The sequence below is a fragment of the Oncorhynchus keta genome, chromosome 22 (genome assembly GCF_023373465.1).
Source record: "Oncorhynchus keta strain PuntledgeMale-10-30-2019 chromosome 22, Oket_V2, whole genome shotgun sequence".
NCBI lineage: Eukaryota > Metazoa > Chordata > Actinopteri > Salmoniformes > Salmonidae > Oncorhynchus > Oncorhynchus keta.
In genome coordinates this window covers 5,869,532-5,888,546 of record NC_068442.1, presented here as the reverse complement: position 1 = coordinate 5,888,546, position 19,015 = coordinate 5,869,532, and the positions used below count along the sequence as shown (strand labels likewise).

Below are 19,015 nucleotides of genomic sequence, written 5' to 3'. Positions count from 1 at the left end.
CCATGGTGCTTGCCTACGGAGCTGTGAGGGGAACGGCACCTCAGTACCTCCAGGCTCTGATCAGGCCCTACACCCAAACAAGGGCACTGCGTTCTTCCACCTCTGGCCTGCTCGCCTCCCTACCACTGAGGAAGTACAGTTCCCGCTCAGCCCAGTCAAAACTGTTCGCTGCTCTGGCTCCCCAATGGTGGAACACACTCCCTCACGACGCCAGGACAGCGGAGTCAATCACCACCTTCCGGAGACACCTGAAACCCCACCTCTTTAAGGAATACCTAGGATAGGATAAAGTAATCCTTCTCACCCCCCCTTAAAAGATTTAGATGCACTATTGTAAAGTGGCTGTTCCACTGGATGTCATAAGGTGAATGCACCAATTTGTAAGTCGCTCTGGTTAAGAGCGTCTGCTAAATGACTTAAATGTAAATCAAATTTGGCACTCATAAGATGCCTTTACCATTTTTTCCCAGTGAGGTTGTTTTTCCATTCCTTGAAATATTTTTGTTCCAAGCCAGGTTCAGTTTACATGGAATATGCAGATGTACAGTACTAAATGTTCACACTTTTGTGACTGCTTCCTTTTCCCAAGAGTATCTGCCCCCGCGATTGGGAAAGGACCTGTCCCCTGGCATGGGGGGGGGGCATCCACAGAGAAGCAGGAAAGACTGCATTACACACATCGTTCAACACTGACTAGTTTACAACCCACTTCAGAATAGCCTCTTGATCTAATGATATATTGCAACAATGTTTTGTTTGTTATCCTTTTATAAAGGGAAAAATGTGAAGTCAACTTTCATCATGCAAAATAAAGCCACAATGAATCATAATCGGCATGAGAAAATGTAACAGAATTAAAATAGTGCAAAGGACAACAAAAATGTGTCAGTGCTCAAGTATTGGACTTTATTGACGGTTAAGCAATATCAGTGCACAATACTCATCACTTGAATACAACATGATCAAAATCCATTGCTTTCTACATACACATGGTTTGTGAGCACATTGGCTAATCTTGTTGGGCAAAGTGAAGATTTGATTTTATGACTTCATTAAGATTTAAGTTCAGTATGGTAAGCCTTTATGCGCTATACAACTTTCTCACAAGCTTTTATTCGCCAATTAAAAATAAACATATCGGTGTAAACTCAATATGCTGGGGAAAATATATTCCTGTACCCCCACCTTTGACAAACTTTACAGGCAAAAGGGATGCGGAGGTAAGAAGTTATCCAATTCATTTAAAAAAGGTGACTTTTGTTACGTTCTTAGACGTTCACACTAGTAAACCAGATCGAGCTTCATTGGAAGTCCAATACAGGGGTTGTATTGTGTTAGTAGACCAGGATATTTATATCAACATTTCTGCATTGGGCTGGGCTTTCTTGTATAGGCATTTCTCAACAACAAAAAAAGGATATTCTGTATCCCAACATGAAACACAAAGCCCATCTAAGAGGTAAAAACAAAGGCAACTTTTGAAACGTTACAGCAGCACACCAATGATTAACTTACAGTTTACGTAACAATTAAAGAATGAGTATTGCAACCACTACAGCCTTGCGTGGGAAGAATAGAATTCCCATAAACAAAATGCAACATGCTCCTTTATCAGCAACAGGGCATTCGAAGAGATCTTTGGTTTAAAACAAAGATTTTAGGCAAGATTCAGTTGACTTACTCTCTAGATTGGACATATTTTGCATGCCCTTTAGGGAAAAGACCCTAAACAGGTGTCAAACATTTTCTTTAAAGGGGATAACAAATCATATCAAATAGTGTAAATGCAATACTTGTCAGTCAGTTATTGTGGTAAAACTAACTCTGTGGTTACAGTAGGAGCAAAACAAAAAAAGTACAGATGTGGTTTGAGACAGTCCATAGGATACATTAAATTCATATTGCAGAAACGGGACAGGGACCCAAAACAAATCAACCATTAAAATAAAGGTGAAAGGCTTCAGTGCCTATACAGAGCTCGATGGTTATCTACTATGCCATGATAACATGCTTGGCTAATTATTGCAGGACATAAGCAGTCTCTAGCAGTGGTTAGTTAAAGGGTAGATTAGGGTGGTAATAGATAGATAGCTGTACTGTATGTCAAGGTATGTTTCTCTACTCTATGGTGCCTGACAGTTCTGGTTTGTTTCTCAGTCAGCCTCTTCTTCTGACTCCTCTTCCTCAGCTGTTTCCAGCCAGGTTAGCCACTGGTTGACCTAACAGGAGAGAGATAGAGGGTTAGCAACTGGTTGACCTAACAGGGGAGAGTGTTATACAGGGTCATGTTAAATAGGGCAGAATGTTAAGCAGAAATATGTGTTGTTATTGAACAAGTTCGGGTAGGAGGCTACCTCCCGGTTTCAATCAGTTTCCAAATGCTTTCCACATACTGAGCGCAACCCTGTTGTGGTTGCAAGCACAATTGTCATGATTTACTCACAAAATAATAAAGGACTGGGTACACATGTTTAAGTGTATAATCGACTACAACTCAGCATTTAACACCATAGTACCCTCAACTCGTCAACAACATCTCCACCCCGCTGATCCTCAAAACTGGGGCCCCACAAGGGTGCGTTCTGAGCCCTCTCCTGTACTCCCTGTTCACCCACGACTGTGTGGCCATGCACGCCTCCAACTCAATCATTAAGTTTGCGGACAGCAGAGGGAGCACCTCCCCTATCCACATCGACAGGACAGTAGTGGAGAGGGTAGTAAGTGTTAAGTTCCTCGGCGTACACATCACGGACAAACTGAATTGGTCTACCCACACAGACAGCATTGTGAAGAAGGTGCAGCAGCGCCTCTTCAACCTCAGGAGGCTGAAGAAATTTGGCGCGTCACCAAAAGCTCTCACAAACTTCTACAGATGCACAATCGAGAGCATCTTGTCGGGCTGTATCATCGCCTGGTACGGCAACTGCTCCGCCCACAACCGTAAGGCTCTCCAGAGGGTAGTGAGGTCTGCACAACGTATCACCGGGGGGCAAACTACCTGCCCTCCAGGACACCTACACCACCCAATGTTACAGGAAGGCCATAAAGATCATCAAGGACAACAACCACCCGAGCCACTGCCTGTTCACCCTGCTATCATTTAGAAGGAGAGGTCAGTTCTGTTGCATCAAATCCGGGCCCGAGAGACTGAAAAAACGCTTCTATCTCAAGGCCATCAGACTGTTAAACAGCCACCACTAACATTGAGTGGCTGCTGCCAACACACTGTCATTGACACTGACCCAACTCCAGCCACTTTAATAATGGGAATTGATGGGAAATTATGTAAATATATCACTAGCCACTTTAAACAATGCCACTTAATATAATGTTTACATACCCTACATTACTCATCTCATATGTATATGTATATACTGTACTCTATATCATCTACTGAATCTTTCCATCTTTATGTGATACATGTATCACTAGCCACTTTAAACTATGCCACTTTTATGTTTACATACCCTACATTACTCATCTCATATGGATATACTGTACTCGATACCATCTACTGCATATTGCCTATGTCATTCTGTACCATCACTCATTCATATATCTTTATGTACATATTCTTTATCCCTTTCCACTTGTGTATAAGGTAGTAGTTGTGGAATTGTTAGGTTAGATTACTCGTTGGTTATTACTGTATTGTCGGAACTAGAAGCACAAGCATTTCGCTACACTCGCATTAACATCTGCTAACCATGTGTATGTGACAAATAAAATGTGATTTATAAGCTACCAGTTGGTCAACTGCAACCAGTTGGTCAATTTCTCAACAAAAAATACCTGGAATAAAGCTTTTCCCTTTCCAGGGAATTCTTGGGTAATATCTTCTTTCCATGCAAGGAAGGCTTCTTCTTCAATGATCTCCATATCGTAGAAGTGGACATAGTAGCGCAGCAGCATACCTGAAATAAACACACACAACACGCAGCAGCAGAGACACAGTTGCAATGAAGTCGACAGAAGAATATCCTACTCGCATGTCCAAAAACGATCAAATAAATTACAATCTTGATCACTGACAACTAAAGCAAAAGTTAGGTTTCCACCAAAATATTAGTTTCAATGACAGCCTGGCAAGTGGCGTGGGGCAGTAAACCTACCTCTGGGAAAGTGGCTGGCATGGCAGTGCACCTGCAGGGCGTACAGGGCTGAGACCTGCAGCTGGGGCTGGTCGTGTAGGAACTTCTGCATGACAGGTTTGAAGGCCAGCAGCAGCTGCTTCTCTTGGTCCAGCTGCTCTTTGGAGGGCCCCACCGCCTGCTCCTCTCCACCACTGCCCTCCTCCTCCTCCACACAACACAGCTCCCCTGAGATGTACTGCAAGAAACTGGGAGGAGAGGGGAAGCAACAGTAAGAGCATGGTAAAATGGATACACTAATGAATGCTCCCAAAAGTGTATTTTACACATTCCATTAGTTTGTGTCTTCACCCACCACAGTGTGCATGAAATATTGTGCACAAAGACTGAAAGGGCGATTCTGTATTGTGACAAGTACAGTTTAGACTCCACTGTCATATTGGTCTCAAGCCTTGAATGAATACATTTATTCAACCATAAGCAGTCTAAATAAGATTTCAAACGTAGTCTACTCTACGGGCCTCCGGAGTGGCGCAACGGTCTAAGGCACTGCATCGCTACAGATCCATGTCCGACCCCGGGCTGTGAAGCAGCCGACCGAGACCGGGAGACCCATGAGGCGGCGCACAATTGGTCCAGCGTCGTCTGGGTTAGGGAAGGGTTTGGCCAGCAGTAATGTTCTTGTCCCATAGCGCTCTAGCGACTCGTGGCGGAAGGGCGATTGCACACTGATTTCAGCTCACCAGCTGTACGGTGTTTCCTCCGACACATTGGTACGGCTGGCTTACAGTTTAAGCAAGCAGAGTGTCAAGAAGCATTGCTCTCGACCTTCGCCTCTCCCGAATCCGTATGGGAGTTGCAGTAATGGGACAAGAATAAATACCAACTGGATATCACGAAATTGGAGAAAAAGGAGTGACAATTTTTTTAAACAAAAAGTAGTCTCCATCATGGAGTTTCAGTACCTACCTGGTCATGAGGATGTTGACAAAACCCTTGTCGGTGTGGAGCTTGGGGGAGATGTTGTCTTTGATCCACTTGTAGATGGCCTGCGGTGAGGGGTCTGCCTTGATCTGCAGCAGCAGGTCCTTCTCAAGCTTCAACAGGGGGAACAGGAAGCTCAGGCCCTTACCCTCCAGGATCTCCAACATGCGGTCCTTGTTCTGGTCAATCTCTAGAGGACCAGAACAGACGGACAGGTCAGATTAGCCATAGCATCACTGTCAGGGAAGATGAATGTGCTGCAGTCTCTGCTGATACTGTTCAGATATTGTAATCATTAGTCTCTTTAGTTGGTCATCCGTGATATCAAGTGCCTTTAGTCTAATGATTATGAGATGTCATCACATGACAAATTTAAAATCGCAGTGAAATCCTTCCATTTAAGTCACTAAAGCGCCTTTAGAGGGAGTATGTGGAGAGAGAGGGTTGTCAACCTACCGGGTAGCATCTTTTGCATGTTGACCTTGCTCTGTTGGAAGAGGTCAGTGAGCCACTCCTTGTCCGTGAGCTTGGCAGTCTGCTGCAGACAGAGCAGGAAGAGGGGGAAGTGGGTTCCATTCTCCAGAGGGTGGGCCAGCTCAGACACGCTCACCAGCTCAGATATGAGGGCCAGGGCTGCAAACTGGGCTAGGTAGGATTTCACAAGCGGCACGTCCACCTCGATCTTAGGGCACTGGTCAAGCACGTTGAGGAAAGCCTTGGAAGCAAGGATGTAGGGAGAGAGACAAATAAAGTTAGGACAAAGACATTAGTGAGATGAAAACAAAGCTTTGCCAAGCGCGTCAAAAATATTGCATGGAAGAGACACATACCTGCATGAAGTTATCCCCGGTAACGAGGCCTTCTGTGCGTAGCGTGTGTATGAGGGTGCTGGCATGCTCCTTATCCTCATCTGACCGGTCCAGCGACACCACAATGATCTTACTCAGCATCTCCGGCAGGAAGTGCTTGGGAGCCTTCATCTCTCGGACACCGTTCACAGCATCATCAATGTTTTTGCTGTTCAGGTATTCCGTTACAACAGTCTCCTAAAGGGGGAGAGTGAAAAGTGAACCTTGTTTAGTGTTGCACGGTGTATCGGTGCCAATAATATACATTGTGATAAAGAGTCGTGATACCAGAATTCAGTCACATCGGTACTAAATTGTTGCCTACTGTCATTTTCAGCAGCTCCTCCCTAGCCGGCGGTGGTTTCTTGCTGGTCTTATGAGGTTTCTCATGAATGTGAGGAGGGTTGCTTTTGAGGCCGAGCTGTGGAGACTGGGGGAGAAGGGGGAAGACTAGGTGAACTACATTGGAACAACAAACATGGCAAGCCCTCAAAAGCCCAGTTGGATTCGGAGTTGGGGTCAATTCCATTTTAAGAGGTTAACTGACATTCCAATTTCGTCATTGAACAGCAACGGGAAGAATTTGAATGTCAGTTTTCTTCCAGAATTGAAAATTAATCGACCCCAACCCTGGTTGGGGGTTTTAAAAGGTGAAGTGGGGTGTGCTCTGCTGATCCCTTACCTGTCCCAATGGAGGGGTGTTGGTGCGGGGGGGCTGGGCACTGGGGGGGATCATGGTGGGGATCTGGGGCTGCAGCTTGGGAACCTGGTTCTTATTCAGGAGGAACGACTGAGCTGGTCTCAGGCTGATCTACAACACGGCGGGGGGTAGTAGTAGAATGGTTAGCATGTTAGAATGGAAACACGTGAACATTTGAATAACAATGTGATACTATGTGAAGTATCATCACACCACAGGATTTGCCCCGGCCACCCCTCCCCAGGATGCCTGTTCTCCTTCTCTATACGTTCTGCACATGTGCTGCACAAAAACAGTGTCCCTGATATTCACACCTCTACTCAATACAAGACATTGAATTTAACTTCATACTTTTTACTTTATAATAGAAAAGGCAGGACTTGACATTAACTCTTTTTTTGTCCCTTGGACAAGTAGGACAGTTTTTTTTTAGTTGTCCAAAAGATCAAGAGACTTCTAACACCATTTTAACGTCATTGTATGATGCAAGGAACCACTTTACAAAATTAAATGAATCACTATATTTTTTTACCATAGAGAAACAGACAAAAATGTAGCATATAAAATAGTGCAACATCACAATTACAACCAAATACTTATGGCTTAATAAAATGAATTCCCTCCAGGGCTCGAAATTAAGGGCGTCCGGTCGTCCGTGACCATAAAAACAAAACAAATATGTCCACGGTTCAAAACAGAATCTGGAACAGTTCTGGGACCACTGCACATAAAAACATTTTTAAAAGCAAGTGAGGCTGATGCAACAAATCAAACCGGTCATAAAGTTATATTTCTAAATATTATAAACTCAACAATGCACACATGGCAGTCATGCTGTGTGTGAGAATGTCCCAAAATGCAATTAGCAGGAAAACACTTCCCAAAAGTGCACAGCACGCCGAGCAGTTATGTGACAGATGAAAATATTTCATAGAAATAAAGTGGAGATCTAAAGATGGGTCAACTAGCATGGGTTACTACTGCAATATGACTACGATTATGCCTTGGGCTGCTGGACAATAAAAGGAACATTGATTTGAAAACCAGTAGAACGTGAGAAATTCTGGTTTCAATGGCATATTTGTTAACTCGAAATGACACAACGACAAGGTTCCAGTTTAACAAAGTTTACTATACTATATGAACACACTACAAGGTAGCCATTCCACTCATGGCTAGGTCCATCAACAACAAGACTCAGGCGTACTCTTGACTGAGTGATAGCCCCGTAATAACAGAAATATAGGGATACATAAAACATGAACTTAACAATCTCCCCCTTTCTTTAAAGACAAATAAAACAACATAATTAAATGTCCAAGTATTATTCAAGATCCCCATTACAAATGGGTTGTGTGACAGTTTTTAATTTGTATTACTCAACCTGCCACTTTCCATTACTGAGAGCCTGTAGGAGCACAATACCAGATGCTCCTTTTTTAGTCAGACAGTCAGCAAGCTGTTCCTTTGTGGTCGTCCACAGAATCCGCTGGATTCTCTGGGCTTGAATAAGTTCCTTGATGCTGTTAAGCTCAAGACAAAGTATTTTCTCTGTGACAGACTTGGTTGACTTCACAGCATCAACTAATGAGTAGTTGTCAGTGACACAAACTACAGGTAGAAAGTGCCGTTTTGTCTCACCAGTGGATAGCTCTGAGAACAGAATTGCACGAAAGACAGCATTGTCAATTCCATCCGCAAGAGCAAGGGTTTCTCCAGCAAGTGTGCTTCGGACAACCCTTCTGATCCTTTTTTACTGCCAACAGATAGGTGAGAATCTTCCTCCTTCACCCATTAACACGATTAGATGTCCACCGTGTGCCTCCATCTGTAAGGTTCCCTAGCGAAGCATCACTGAAGACAACTAGTTTCAAAGAGTCATCTATTCCATTTCGCCTCATGAATGGTTTGTACAGTGGCATGTTTTGTGTTAGATGCCAAGTTGCAACCATCAAAACATTACATCAGGTCTACTCGGTCCAGCAACCCATAAAATTTGTCCTATCTTTGACCTCAATTGATCAGCTTCAATTTCACAGAGGGGAATTCCTTTGTACGGCTTTTGAAGAATCCAGGTGAATGGGTGGAAGATTCTTGATATAGCTCTCCTGTTGCATCAGTATTTTTCCATCAACAGTAATAACCTCTATTCCAACATAACAAAAATGATCATGCTCCTCACGGCCGATCTAGAAAACAGCTTTGAGGTGTGGAATCACAGTTGAAGCAAAGGTCTGTGAGCCACCCAAGATAAAGTCATCAACATGACAGGCAAGTACTCCAGTCACATTGTAGTCTTGATCAAGCCAATAGAAGACTGATCCACTTGTGACATTTTTCCACCTGTATTCAGCATTGCTGCCTTGACTTTGTTGTACTAGTAGAGTGATGCATCTGCCAGTCCATACACACACTGTTTTAGTTTCCACAGTGTTCCTTCGCTTTTAGCTTCAGGCGGAGGTCGGATGTGAATGTCCCTTGACAGCTCTGTTCCCTACAAAAATGCAGATTTGATGTCTATGGAATTAAGTTTCCATTTTTTCTGGCAGATCACTGACATCAGCAATCTGAGTGACTGAGGCGCATGTCGGTGAGTCTTTTGGGAGTTCTTTAGCAGCCAGCTCTAGCCACTAGACGTGCTTTAGACACTATTCCAGTTAAGGATTCTTTAAGGGTACACACCCACCTTGTTAAGACACATTTTTGGCCAAGTCTTTGACTTCCTCAAACACTTAATTTTTCCTCAAATTACTGCACTCTTCTAGCTTAGCGGAGTCAAATGACACGTCCTTTGTTTCAAGTACATCATCATTTTGAATGTCATTGTTTTTCTCGATTTTCCATTGGTTCAATTCTGATATGATCTACAAGTGACTGGTCTAGACAGCTAGTTCAGAGTACTACAAGTTGTACCAGTTCTGGTGTTTTCCTTTGGCTTTTCCTGCTCGTCCAATGACGGTTTCTGTATGTGGAAGACCACTTTCTCTGTCCATGTATTTAACAGTTTGTCCAGTTTTCAAATTGGAACAACCAAGTTACAGTTTAACAAAGTTTAATATACTATATGAACACACTACAAGGTAGCCCTGGACTCCCTGCGCAGGCGCACTCTTGACTGAGTGATAGCCCCGTAATAACAGAAATATAGGGATACTTAAAACATGACCTTAACATATTAAGTGTTAATAAAATAATTCCCTCAACATTTCTATGGTTATATTTTGGCAAGGCTACTTTGAAGGTAAGACATGCTTCATAAAATGACATACTTAATTGTTTAAAACCTGGACGTTTTATGGTTAAAGTGAAGGTTGCACAATATAATTTTGACAAATCTGACAACGTAGACTGATTATTTTCCATATAAAACTGTATTTTGGAAAAGTGTAAACTACTATTTTCAAAATTAATTATATTTATCAAAAACTCAAACATGGCTTTGACGTCAAGAAAGGAACAGCATGCTGGTGGTTTCGGTGCGTTCTTATTATACCTCAGTGATGAAGGCGCATCAGGTAAGTAGGTACTAAAGTGACCAAAGAGTTGTAATGTCATGTTGCTAGCAGATAGCAAGCCAATAAGTGCACCAGGATATGCAAAATGAACTGGCCCACTCAGATCTAGATGGTAGTGGTAAGCCAGCAGGGGTGTAAAAAATGGGCTATACTAGATTTTTAGCTGATACAGAAATCACAGGATATGGTCTGATGAGAAGTTGTCTTTATTCAGTGACTAAATGTATTTTTCAACAATGAGGACTTTGTATTACTTGGGTCTTCACCGTCTTTTGTGGACAGTGGCTTCACTCCTGCTGTGCGTTCACTCGTGTTCTTCTCGATGTCGCTTTTCCGACATGACTTTGCTCAAATTTGGATTACATTTTTTGGGGGCCCAAAATACTAATGTAAAGTGATATGTCAAATCGGGACTTTTAGTTGGAAGGATGAAACCAATCAGAATGTTTGGTGGGAAAGGTAGTTAGTTGGTGGTTTGGGCTAGAAACTTGAGCTTTTCAGTAATGTAAAGGTGCAAGCATGACTGTCACTGTGCTCCGTTTTTCCTGTATGGCAGTGGCACCCAAGCCTAGTCAGACTGGCTTGACTGTTCTTACGGGCGAAATGAAAAAATACGTATCCACTTCGCTCGCGCTGAGTGCCGCTCCAATAATTAAACAAATGTAAGAAATGTAAGAAACCACATCACGGAAAGAAGCAGCAGAGTATGCTAATGACAGGTTAGAGGATGTGGCTGGCCGCTCACAGTTGTCAGACATTGGATGAAGCACTCATTCTGATGTGACATATCTGACATCACGCTCTGAACTGTGCTCAATTTCAATATGAGAAACATACAACACTATTTAATGATCATACAAGAAGATCCTTTCGCTTCTCTTTTATAGCCCAATGGGTGATACACTGCAGACTTTATTAGGTTATTTTTCAGTGTTTAAAACAACTAATTGACAGAGGTCGGTTCAATTATTTGAATTCCACTTAATTCCGTTTTTTGTTTGTTTTGTGAGCTCAATGCAAGGTGCACTGCAGTTTCTTTATAGATAAATCAAATCATGCCCGAACTGTGCGATGTAGTACTTGTACGGTCTGTGTTTCTTTTACGCCTGCTATGTAAGAGAGAAGAATGCACAATCAAAAGGGGATAAATAGAAAGCAGTTGCTTCGTGATGTAGGTATTGGTATTCAGCATTCATTAAAGTATTCCTTTTTAAATTTGAAGACATACTAAAATTGTGATTTTGTCAGACAACATAGGTAAGCAGCTCTATAGAGATCATACACAATGACCGAAATATTTTATTAACTTTGTGAATAACTAAAACAGCCATAGGCAGTCACTACCATCATGGGATTTGTATTAATTAGCGTGGTTGATGTTTTTTTTATTATCGAAACCCAAAATTGTGATTATTCTTTTTTGTATAGTCAAACAAATCTCAAAAAGCACTAATCGCTCAGCACTAGTGGCCAGACTGGTGGGGAGTGGGTTAATGTACCTCTTCTAGGTTGAGTTGTCCCTTCTTGCTGAAACGTGGAGGCATGTCCTTGTTGGACTGGACCTGCTGTTGCTGGCTCTGGTGGTTCTGGTTCTGGAAATGCTGATTCTGAACCTTTAAAACAGACCAGACAAGAAACATAAATTGGTGGCGCTAGTGGGAAGAGACATTTCCTTTCCACAAGCAGGAAGAAAGGACAGCTCATCTCTGTTGCGCACACATGCTGCAAGTTTACTAAACCATTAATATGGCCAAAATGCTCCCGTTATTAAAATTTTTAAATTGTATTGAATCAAATCAAATCCAGTTATTTACCTGGTTGGACTTGATAAAAGACTTGTTGGCTCCAATTTCAAACGGAGACTGTGGTTGGGGGGCGGTGTTGTGGCCGTTATGTCCGTTGACGTTGAAGAGTGGGTTGGAGCGATGACGTCCCAGAGTGGGAGAGAACCTGTCCTGAATGACCCCCGGGCCCGTCCCTATCCCACCACCTGAGGAGACAGGTTAGAGGAGTGAGAATTTACATCTGGCTGTCACATTTTCTCAGTCACAGAGCATGTTTGAAGTAGACTTTATAAGTCAGACTGGGTAGAATCACTGGCCTACAAAATCATGTTACATCCCAAATAACTACTCATTTTGTGATAAATGATCCCCTCAAACACGCTGGCAGACAATAAGTGGTTAATGGACGAGACCTAGACAGGCAGATGGACAAACCTACGCCCGTGCCTACCTGGCATTTGTCCAAACATGTCAGCCAATCCCCCGAGAGTCTCCATTTTCATCCTGTTTGGCATAAAAGGGCCTTCCAGGAAGAAGTCCATCCTCATTCCCTGAGCCATGGTCGCTGGGATGAAAACACCCAAATCCTGGGGGAGACAAAAACACACTCCAGTGAATAGTGCTCAAAAAGACACTAAAAATACATCCTATTTGTTGCTTCTTGAAGTTGTAGTTATATAGCCATGTGCATTCTCTGTCACTCATCACTCTTAGATACACTGGGCAACTACTGAATAATCACATGCTTCCATTAGTAGATGTGAAGGCATTCTCTCTGTTGTGTAATAAGTGAGAGTTGCTTTGGAGAAGAACAAAAGAGACCCGGAGGGGTTGTCAGGAAGCTCCAGTTATAAAAGAAAAAGCATAGGGTTGCTGTACCAATAAGCTTGGCTTAAGAAGCCACAGGTAGGGCATCACAGGTTCAAAGATGCTACTTTGACTTAGATGGTGATATACACAGGCTCGTTCTCAATTGGTCTTTCCTCAATTCCTCATGTCCTCTTTCCTCGCCACCTTCACAACTGTACTGGATGAGAAGGTCCAGGGTCTCTCCTCCTTTTGAGGATGCGGCAAAGAGAGAGGATGAGATGAACATGCCATTAATTCCAGTTCTCTCCACTGACTCACTTTCACTGCCTCTTGACGGATCTGGTTGATGGTCTTTGGTCCGTTGTCGATGAAAGCTTTGCGGGGGACCCAGTTGTTGTCTCGCAGCTCTACCGTGTCCTGCAGCAGGAAGCGGATCCTGGCGGGCAATTCCTTGTTGTTCATTAAGGATAACATACGGCCAAAGTACTGGTCCATTAAAGACTGTAGGGCAGAGATGGACAGTGGTGTTAGGAGATGGACACATTCTCAGACAGTGGGCGTATTTGGCCAAAGTACTGATACATTTCAAACTGGGGGAGAGATGAACAGTGGTGTCATGACAGAGAAAGAGACAGACATACAGGCCGTAGGGATGACAGCAGACAGACCGCTAGGAACAAGAGAATGTACCTTAGCTTTTTCATGGTCGAGTCTAGGCCCCACTGTTCTCATTATCTGACAGAGGCACTCCAGATCCTCCCCCATATCCTTGAGTTGGACTCTCTTCTTCTTTTCCAAAAGCTAGGGAGAGGGGGATGATAGTATTATACAAGTGGCATATTAGGGACTAGTGCCAGTAGAAAAGTAAAAACTATGAAGATTGCAAAGCAGAACAACTAGACAAAGTTGTATCTTAAGTTGCAAATAATGATAAAAAGGTATACAAAACTAAATCCAAAAGAACTACACTGAAATGGTTGAACATACTGTTTTGATGCACTTATGAAGGATAGATTCATGGATGAGGTCAAGTTTGCCAAGTTCCGAGATGAATTTAATGTTGCCAAGCATCTTGATCTTGGCAATGGCACGCTGCTCCTCCTCCTCAGAAGTAAGAGGGTTGTCATGTTTGTCATAGACTGGTAGAAGGAGAACATCAAGTTAGTACAAGTACAATAGGGAGTCAAGGAGCGGACTTGTGGTGGGCCTTGTCCCAAAAGAGCCGTGTTGGGGAGTTGTGGTACTCACTTTCAACATTTCTGCTGCGGTTTTCAAATTCATCTTGAAGCTTGGAAATTAGAAGTCTTCTGAAGGTCTGCAAAATCAGGACAACATTTGAGATTGAACATCAGAACCAGTGACATTCTATACAGGCACTTGGAACATAAAGAGAAGACCAGAGCTGGTTCTACACTATTGTACAGCACATACAGATTACCATACAACTAGACTAAAAGACGTAACCGTGCAGAAAATAAAAACTAAACTTGATGCTTACAGTGCTCTGCTTTTGGGATGTTTGGATCTCGGGCGAAGGGCCATCAAAGTTTGGTGCGTCCTCTGCCAAACGCAGACATAGCTGCGCATAGAGTGAGCTATACTTCGGCTCTTCTAGGGCTTTGTCTACAATCTAGATGGGAGGGAGGAGAGATGAAAAAATTATATTTTCTTTTAATCCATTAAAGCATCAGTTATACATGGAGGATGCCAGGAAATTATAGATTACATTTGCAAAGAGCAGACACGGTTAACAGGAAAATAAATAAGAGGCTTACTTACCAGCAAGATGATTGCTTTAAGGACGAGTTTTGTATCTACGCCCACATTCAGGAGCTCAAGGCATAGCTTGTCAAACTTCTCAGGCGTGAGCTTGTTGAGTATGCTAAAGAGGAATAGGAGGAGCGGGGAGAGAGAACAGGGACATGTCAACTCATGGGCACATGCATAATCAAGAGGGGTTGGGAAATCAACAAGATTTGCTTGTTAGCCATATAAAGTTGATGATTTGCTCTTGTAAACATCTGACAGAGAAGCATGTGCTCATGCAGGCGGCAAGGACACAGAGCATAAAACCAAACACATCGAGAACATTTGAGGAAATAAAGCTTAAACCAATTTGTGGACAAATTGTGTTTCTTGACACTTACCCTCTCACTTTCCTAAAGATTGCATCGTGTCGCTCTTTTTCGTTGCTGGAGTTGGCATCTCGTCTAGTGCTTCGTGAAGGAACCCATTTCGGAGCGCTGTGCCCGGGGGTTTTCCCCAGGAACTCGCTGGAGTAACAGAAAGGAGACTTTGTTGAGCTTCGGCACAAAGTGATCATACACCACCAGTACTACATACAGGTGACAGCAAATCACATCTGCAATGCTGGAGAGCAAATACACTGAGGATGACGTGCATCATTCTAGAGAGCATCAATTCCACTCAGATACAGATCGCATACAAAAAAAATGCCTTTTAGCTGAAACAGGGTTCCCAGCTCCTGGTTCCCAGTATTTATTATTTGTGGATCCCTTAGAATGATTTCTGGGAATCATGCCTGTGTGGTAGGCCTACCTGTTGCCGACAGTCTTGGGATAGTGCTGAGGTGCACCCCTACCAACACCTCCCCCCGAAGAAGCACTGTTAGGGTAAACGGAGAACAACTTTGAATATGCAAGAGCAATGCATAGGAATTGTACATGTTTAACTGATTGAAAGAGTTGATCACAGTTTCACACTCCCCTCCATAGGTCATTCATGTCCTGTAAGTGAGAGCTAAAAGGTGTTGATTGATTTAAGCAACATATGGTTGGTTCCACAAGATTAGTCAATACATTGTCACCCAGAGCCCTATAATTTGCATACAAGGCTCTGTTGGCATCTATTCATCTAGGACTATAGCCTACTTCAAGCTAAAGTTACTTTCAAGATGAATCTGGACATACACTGAACAAAAATAAACAACATCCAAATATTTTGAAAGATTTACAGTTCATATAAGGACATCAGTTAATTGAAATAAATTAGACACTAATCTATGGATTCCACATGATTGTGAATATAGATATGCATCTGTGGTCACAGATATATATATAAAAAAAATTTAAAGGTAGGGGCGTGGATCAGAAAACCTGCCAGTATCTGGTGACTACCATTTGCCTCATGCAGCACGACATCTACTTCGCAGAGTTGATCAGGCTGTTGATCGTGGCCTGTGGAATGTTGTCCCACTCCTCTTCAATGGCTGTGCGAAGAAGCTGGATATTGGTGGGAACTGTCGTCCACGTTGATCCAGATCATCCCAAACATGCTCAATGAGTGACATGTCTAGTGAGTATGCAGGCCATGGTAGAACTGGGACATTTTCAGCTTCCAAGAATTGTGTACAGATCCTTGTGACATTGAGGCTGTGCATTATCATGCTGAAAAAGTGGCGATGGTGGCAAATGTGCCTCAGGATCCCGCCACGGTATCTCTGTGCATTCAAATTGCCATCGATAAAATGCAATGGGTTCCTTGTCCGTAGCTTATGACTGCCCATACCATAACCTCACCATGGGGCACTCTGTTCACAACGTTGACATCAGCAAAACGTTGGCCCACACGACGCCATGTCTGCCCGGAACAGTTGAAACCGGGATTCATCCATGGAGCCTACACTTCTCCAACGTGCCAGTGGCCATCGATGGTTAGCTTTTGCCTACTGAAGTTGGTTACGATGCTGAACTGCAGTCAGGTAAAATCCTGGTGAGGACAACGAGCACGCAGATGAGCTTCCCTGATAGTTTCTGAAATTCTTTGGTTGTGCAAAACCACAGTATCATCAGCTGTCCTGGTGGCTGGTATCAGATGATCCCGCAGGTGAAGAAGCCGGGTGTGGAGGTCCTGGGCTGGCGTGGTTACACGTGGTCTGCAGTTGTGCGGACAGTTTTAAAACATTGGAGGCAGCTTATGCTAGAGAAATTAACATTCAAGTCTCTGGCAACAGCTTTGGTGGACATTCCTGCAATCAACATGCCAATTGCACGCTCCCTCAAAACATGAGACATCTGTGGCATTGTGTTGTTTGACAAAACGGCACATTGACTGGCCTTTTGTCCCCAGTACAAGGCGCACTTGTGTAATGATCATGCTTCTTGATATGACACACCTATCAGGTGGATGGATTATCTTGGAAAAGGATAAATGCTCACCAACAGAGAAGTAAACTAATTTTGGCACAACATTTGAGAGAAATACGCTTTGAGCGTATGGACAATTTCAACACCGTTGTTGCGCTTATATTTTTTGTTCAGTATAAAAAAAGGCCCATCGGCCATAAAGACATGACAAATCACAATGGACTGACATCGGACCGTGTTACCATCACCATAGTGATATCGCCACTGTGGACCAGAACAATGGCAGTTATTCACATTCAACATCTGGAGCATAGAGAGTAACCCACTTTTCCTTGTTTTTGCTTTGCTGAAGCCATTTGTGTTGCATAATATCCACAGTCTTAATCTTCATGGAAAGCAAGTACATACCTTATTACTAATTATTAAATTAGGCAGATCATATTCTTTGGATAACTCCTGGGTGGGTAAGGAAGTGAGTCCAAATAAATGTTCCCATGTTATAACGATTCATTGCAATATTGACTGTGAAACAACGGTGGAAATTGGGAGAAATTAAGTATTGCCATCGCTGGTTATCCAAAAAGCTCAAGCTCTGGTGCAGAATTAAAAATCAGTACATGTGAAATGGTAGTGGCAGGGGAAAGAGTGACCCCTGAAATCTTTATTGATAAACATTGCTGATTACCATCTCCAAAATATAGAGGAAGAAAAATGTGTCACTGTCTGGTATGACAATGTGCACATTCAGAGTAGGACTACTCATTGTAGCAGTACATTTACCAAACCTAATACTGTAGCTAAAACCCCTTACTTACTAAATCAATGGTGCCTGGTACATTGTTGGTGCTCAGGACATTAAAGTGGCACCCACCCACATACCATTGCACCATTCTTAACAAAGGGCCCATTGAACACAAATATTCTCCATATTTGGCCAAATCACAGTTGATGCTATAATATTTTATGTTATACAGTGTCAGCTTTAGTCATTTTTGGAGCCACGGCTTTCAATGTGAATGTGGTTTGACTACATCCTGACCCTAAAGCCTCTGGATAACATTAATGTCAAGTGACATGTCCTAGTTTCGTAGATACACTATATACACACACAGAAGTACATGGACACCCCTTCAAATTAGCAGATTTGGCTATTTGTTGCAGACAGGTGTATAAAAATCGAGCACACCGCAAAAGATTGCGCCGAAGAACATGGCTGACTTTTACATTCTCCCAACCACTTGTGCTATTTTTTAAAAAAAATGTAAGTAACTTATTTTGAACATAATGTTGCTGCTACTGTCACTCATGACCGAAAATAACTTCTGGACATCAGTACAGCGATTACTCACCGCGGACTACAATAAACTTTTACCTTTAACGAGTCCGACGAGAAGGATGTACTGCTTTCACTGGAAAAGGCCCAGAACAGGACCTGTAATTTGCTTGAAGAAAAGACGCAGGAAAAGGGACCGCAGATGGGGCTGCCTTTGAGAATCCGTAGGCGAGCGAGTAAACTCCCACTACTATTTGTTCTTCTTGCTAACGTTCACTTATTGGAAAATATAAAATGATGATCTACGATTAAGATCATCCTACCACCCGGATATTAAAAACTGTAACATCTTAAGCTTCACCGAGACGTGGCTGAAAGACGTTACGGATAACATAGAGCTGGGGGGATTTTCTATGCACCTGTAGAACAGAGAAGCTATGTCTGGTAAGATGAGGGGTGGGGGTGTGCGTCTATTTGTGAATAACAGCTGGTGCGCAATGTCTAATATTAAAGAAGTCTCGAGATATTGCTCGGCTGAGGTAGAGTACTTTATGATAAGCTGTAAACCACACTATCTACCAAGAGAGTTCTCATCTATATTAATCATAGCCATCTATTTACCACAACAGAACGAAGCTGGCACTAAGACCGCTCTCAACCAACTCTTGTAAGGTCATATGCAAAGAAGAAAATGCTCACCCAGAAGAGGAGCTCCTAGTGGCCGGGGACTTTAATGCAGGCAAACTTAAATCAGTTTTAACACATTTTTACCAGCATGTCACATGTGCAACAAGAGAAAAAAAAAAATCCTACACCACCTTTACTCCACACACAGAGATGCATAGAAAGCTCTCCCCCGCCCTCCATTTGACAAATCTAACCACAACTCTATCCTCCTGATTCC

The 19,015-nt window shown here is 42.9% G+C and overlaps 1 protein-coding gene across 1 annotated transcript in view; it reads right to left on the bottom strand.

Annotated features, from left to right (window-relative positions):
- Positions 1-885: 885 nt before the first annotated feature.
- LOC118382642 (eukaryotic translation initiation factor 4 gamma 2-like) overlaps positions 886-19,015 on the bottom strand; it is a 28,393-nt gene continuing 10,263 nt past the window's right edge. The window contains exons 4-22 of the mRNA XM_052474609.1: positions 15,292-15,357; positions 14,880-15,005; positions 14,512-14,614; positions 14,231-14,362; positions 13,981-14,047; positions 13,720-13,871; positions 13,423-13,533; positions 13,051-13,233; positions 12,374-12,509; positions 11,953-12,128; positions 11,638-11,751; positions 6,606-6,734; positions 6,249-6,353; positions 5,906-6,121; positions 5,532-5,790; positions 5,061-5,265; positions 4,113-4,339; positions 3,793-3,914; positions 886-2,219 (exon numbers count right to left, since the gene is read on the bottom strand). Coding sequence (XP_052330569.1) covers positions 2,154-2,219; positions 3,793-3,914; positions 4,113-4,339; positions 5,061-5,265; positions 5,532-5,790; positions 5,906-6,121; positions 6,249-6,353; positions 6,606-6,734; positions 11,638-11,751; positions 11,953-12,128; positions 12,374-12,509; positions 13,051-13,233; positions 13,423-13,533; positions 13,720-13,871; positions 13,981-14,047; positions 14,231-14,362; positions 14,512-14,614; positions 14,880-15,005; positions 15,292-15,357 — 2,695 coding nt within the window. The 3' untranslated portion in view covers positions 886-2,153. The remainder of the gene's footprint in view (positions 2,220-3,792; positions 3,915-4,112; positions 4,340-5,060; positions 5,266-5,531; positions 5,791-5,905; positions 6,122-6,248; positions 6,354-6,605; positions 6,735-11,637; positions 11,752-11,952; positions 12,129-12,373; positions 12,510-13,050; positions 13,234-13,422; positions 13,534-13,719; positions 13,872-13,980; positions 14,048-14,230; positions 14,363-14,511; positions 14,615-14,879; positions 15,006-15,291; positions 15,358-19,015) is intronic.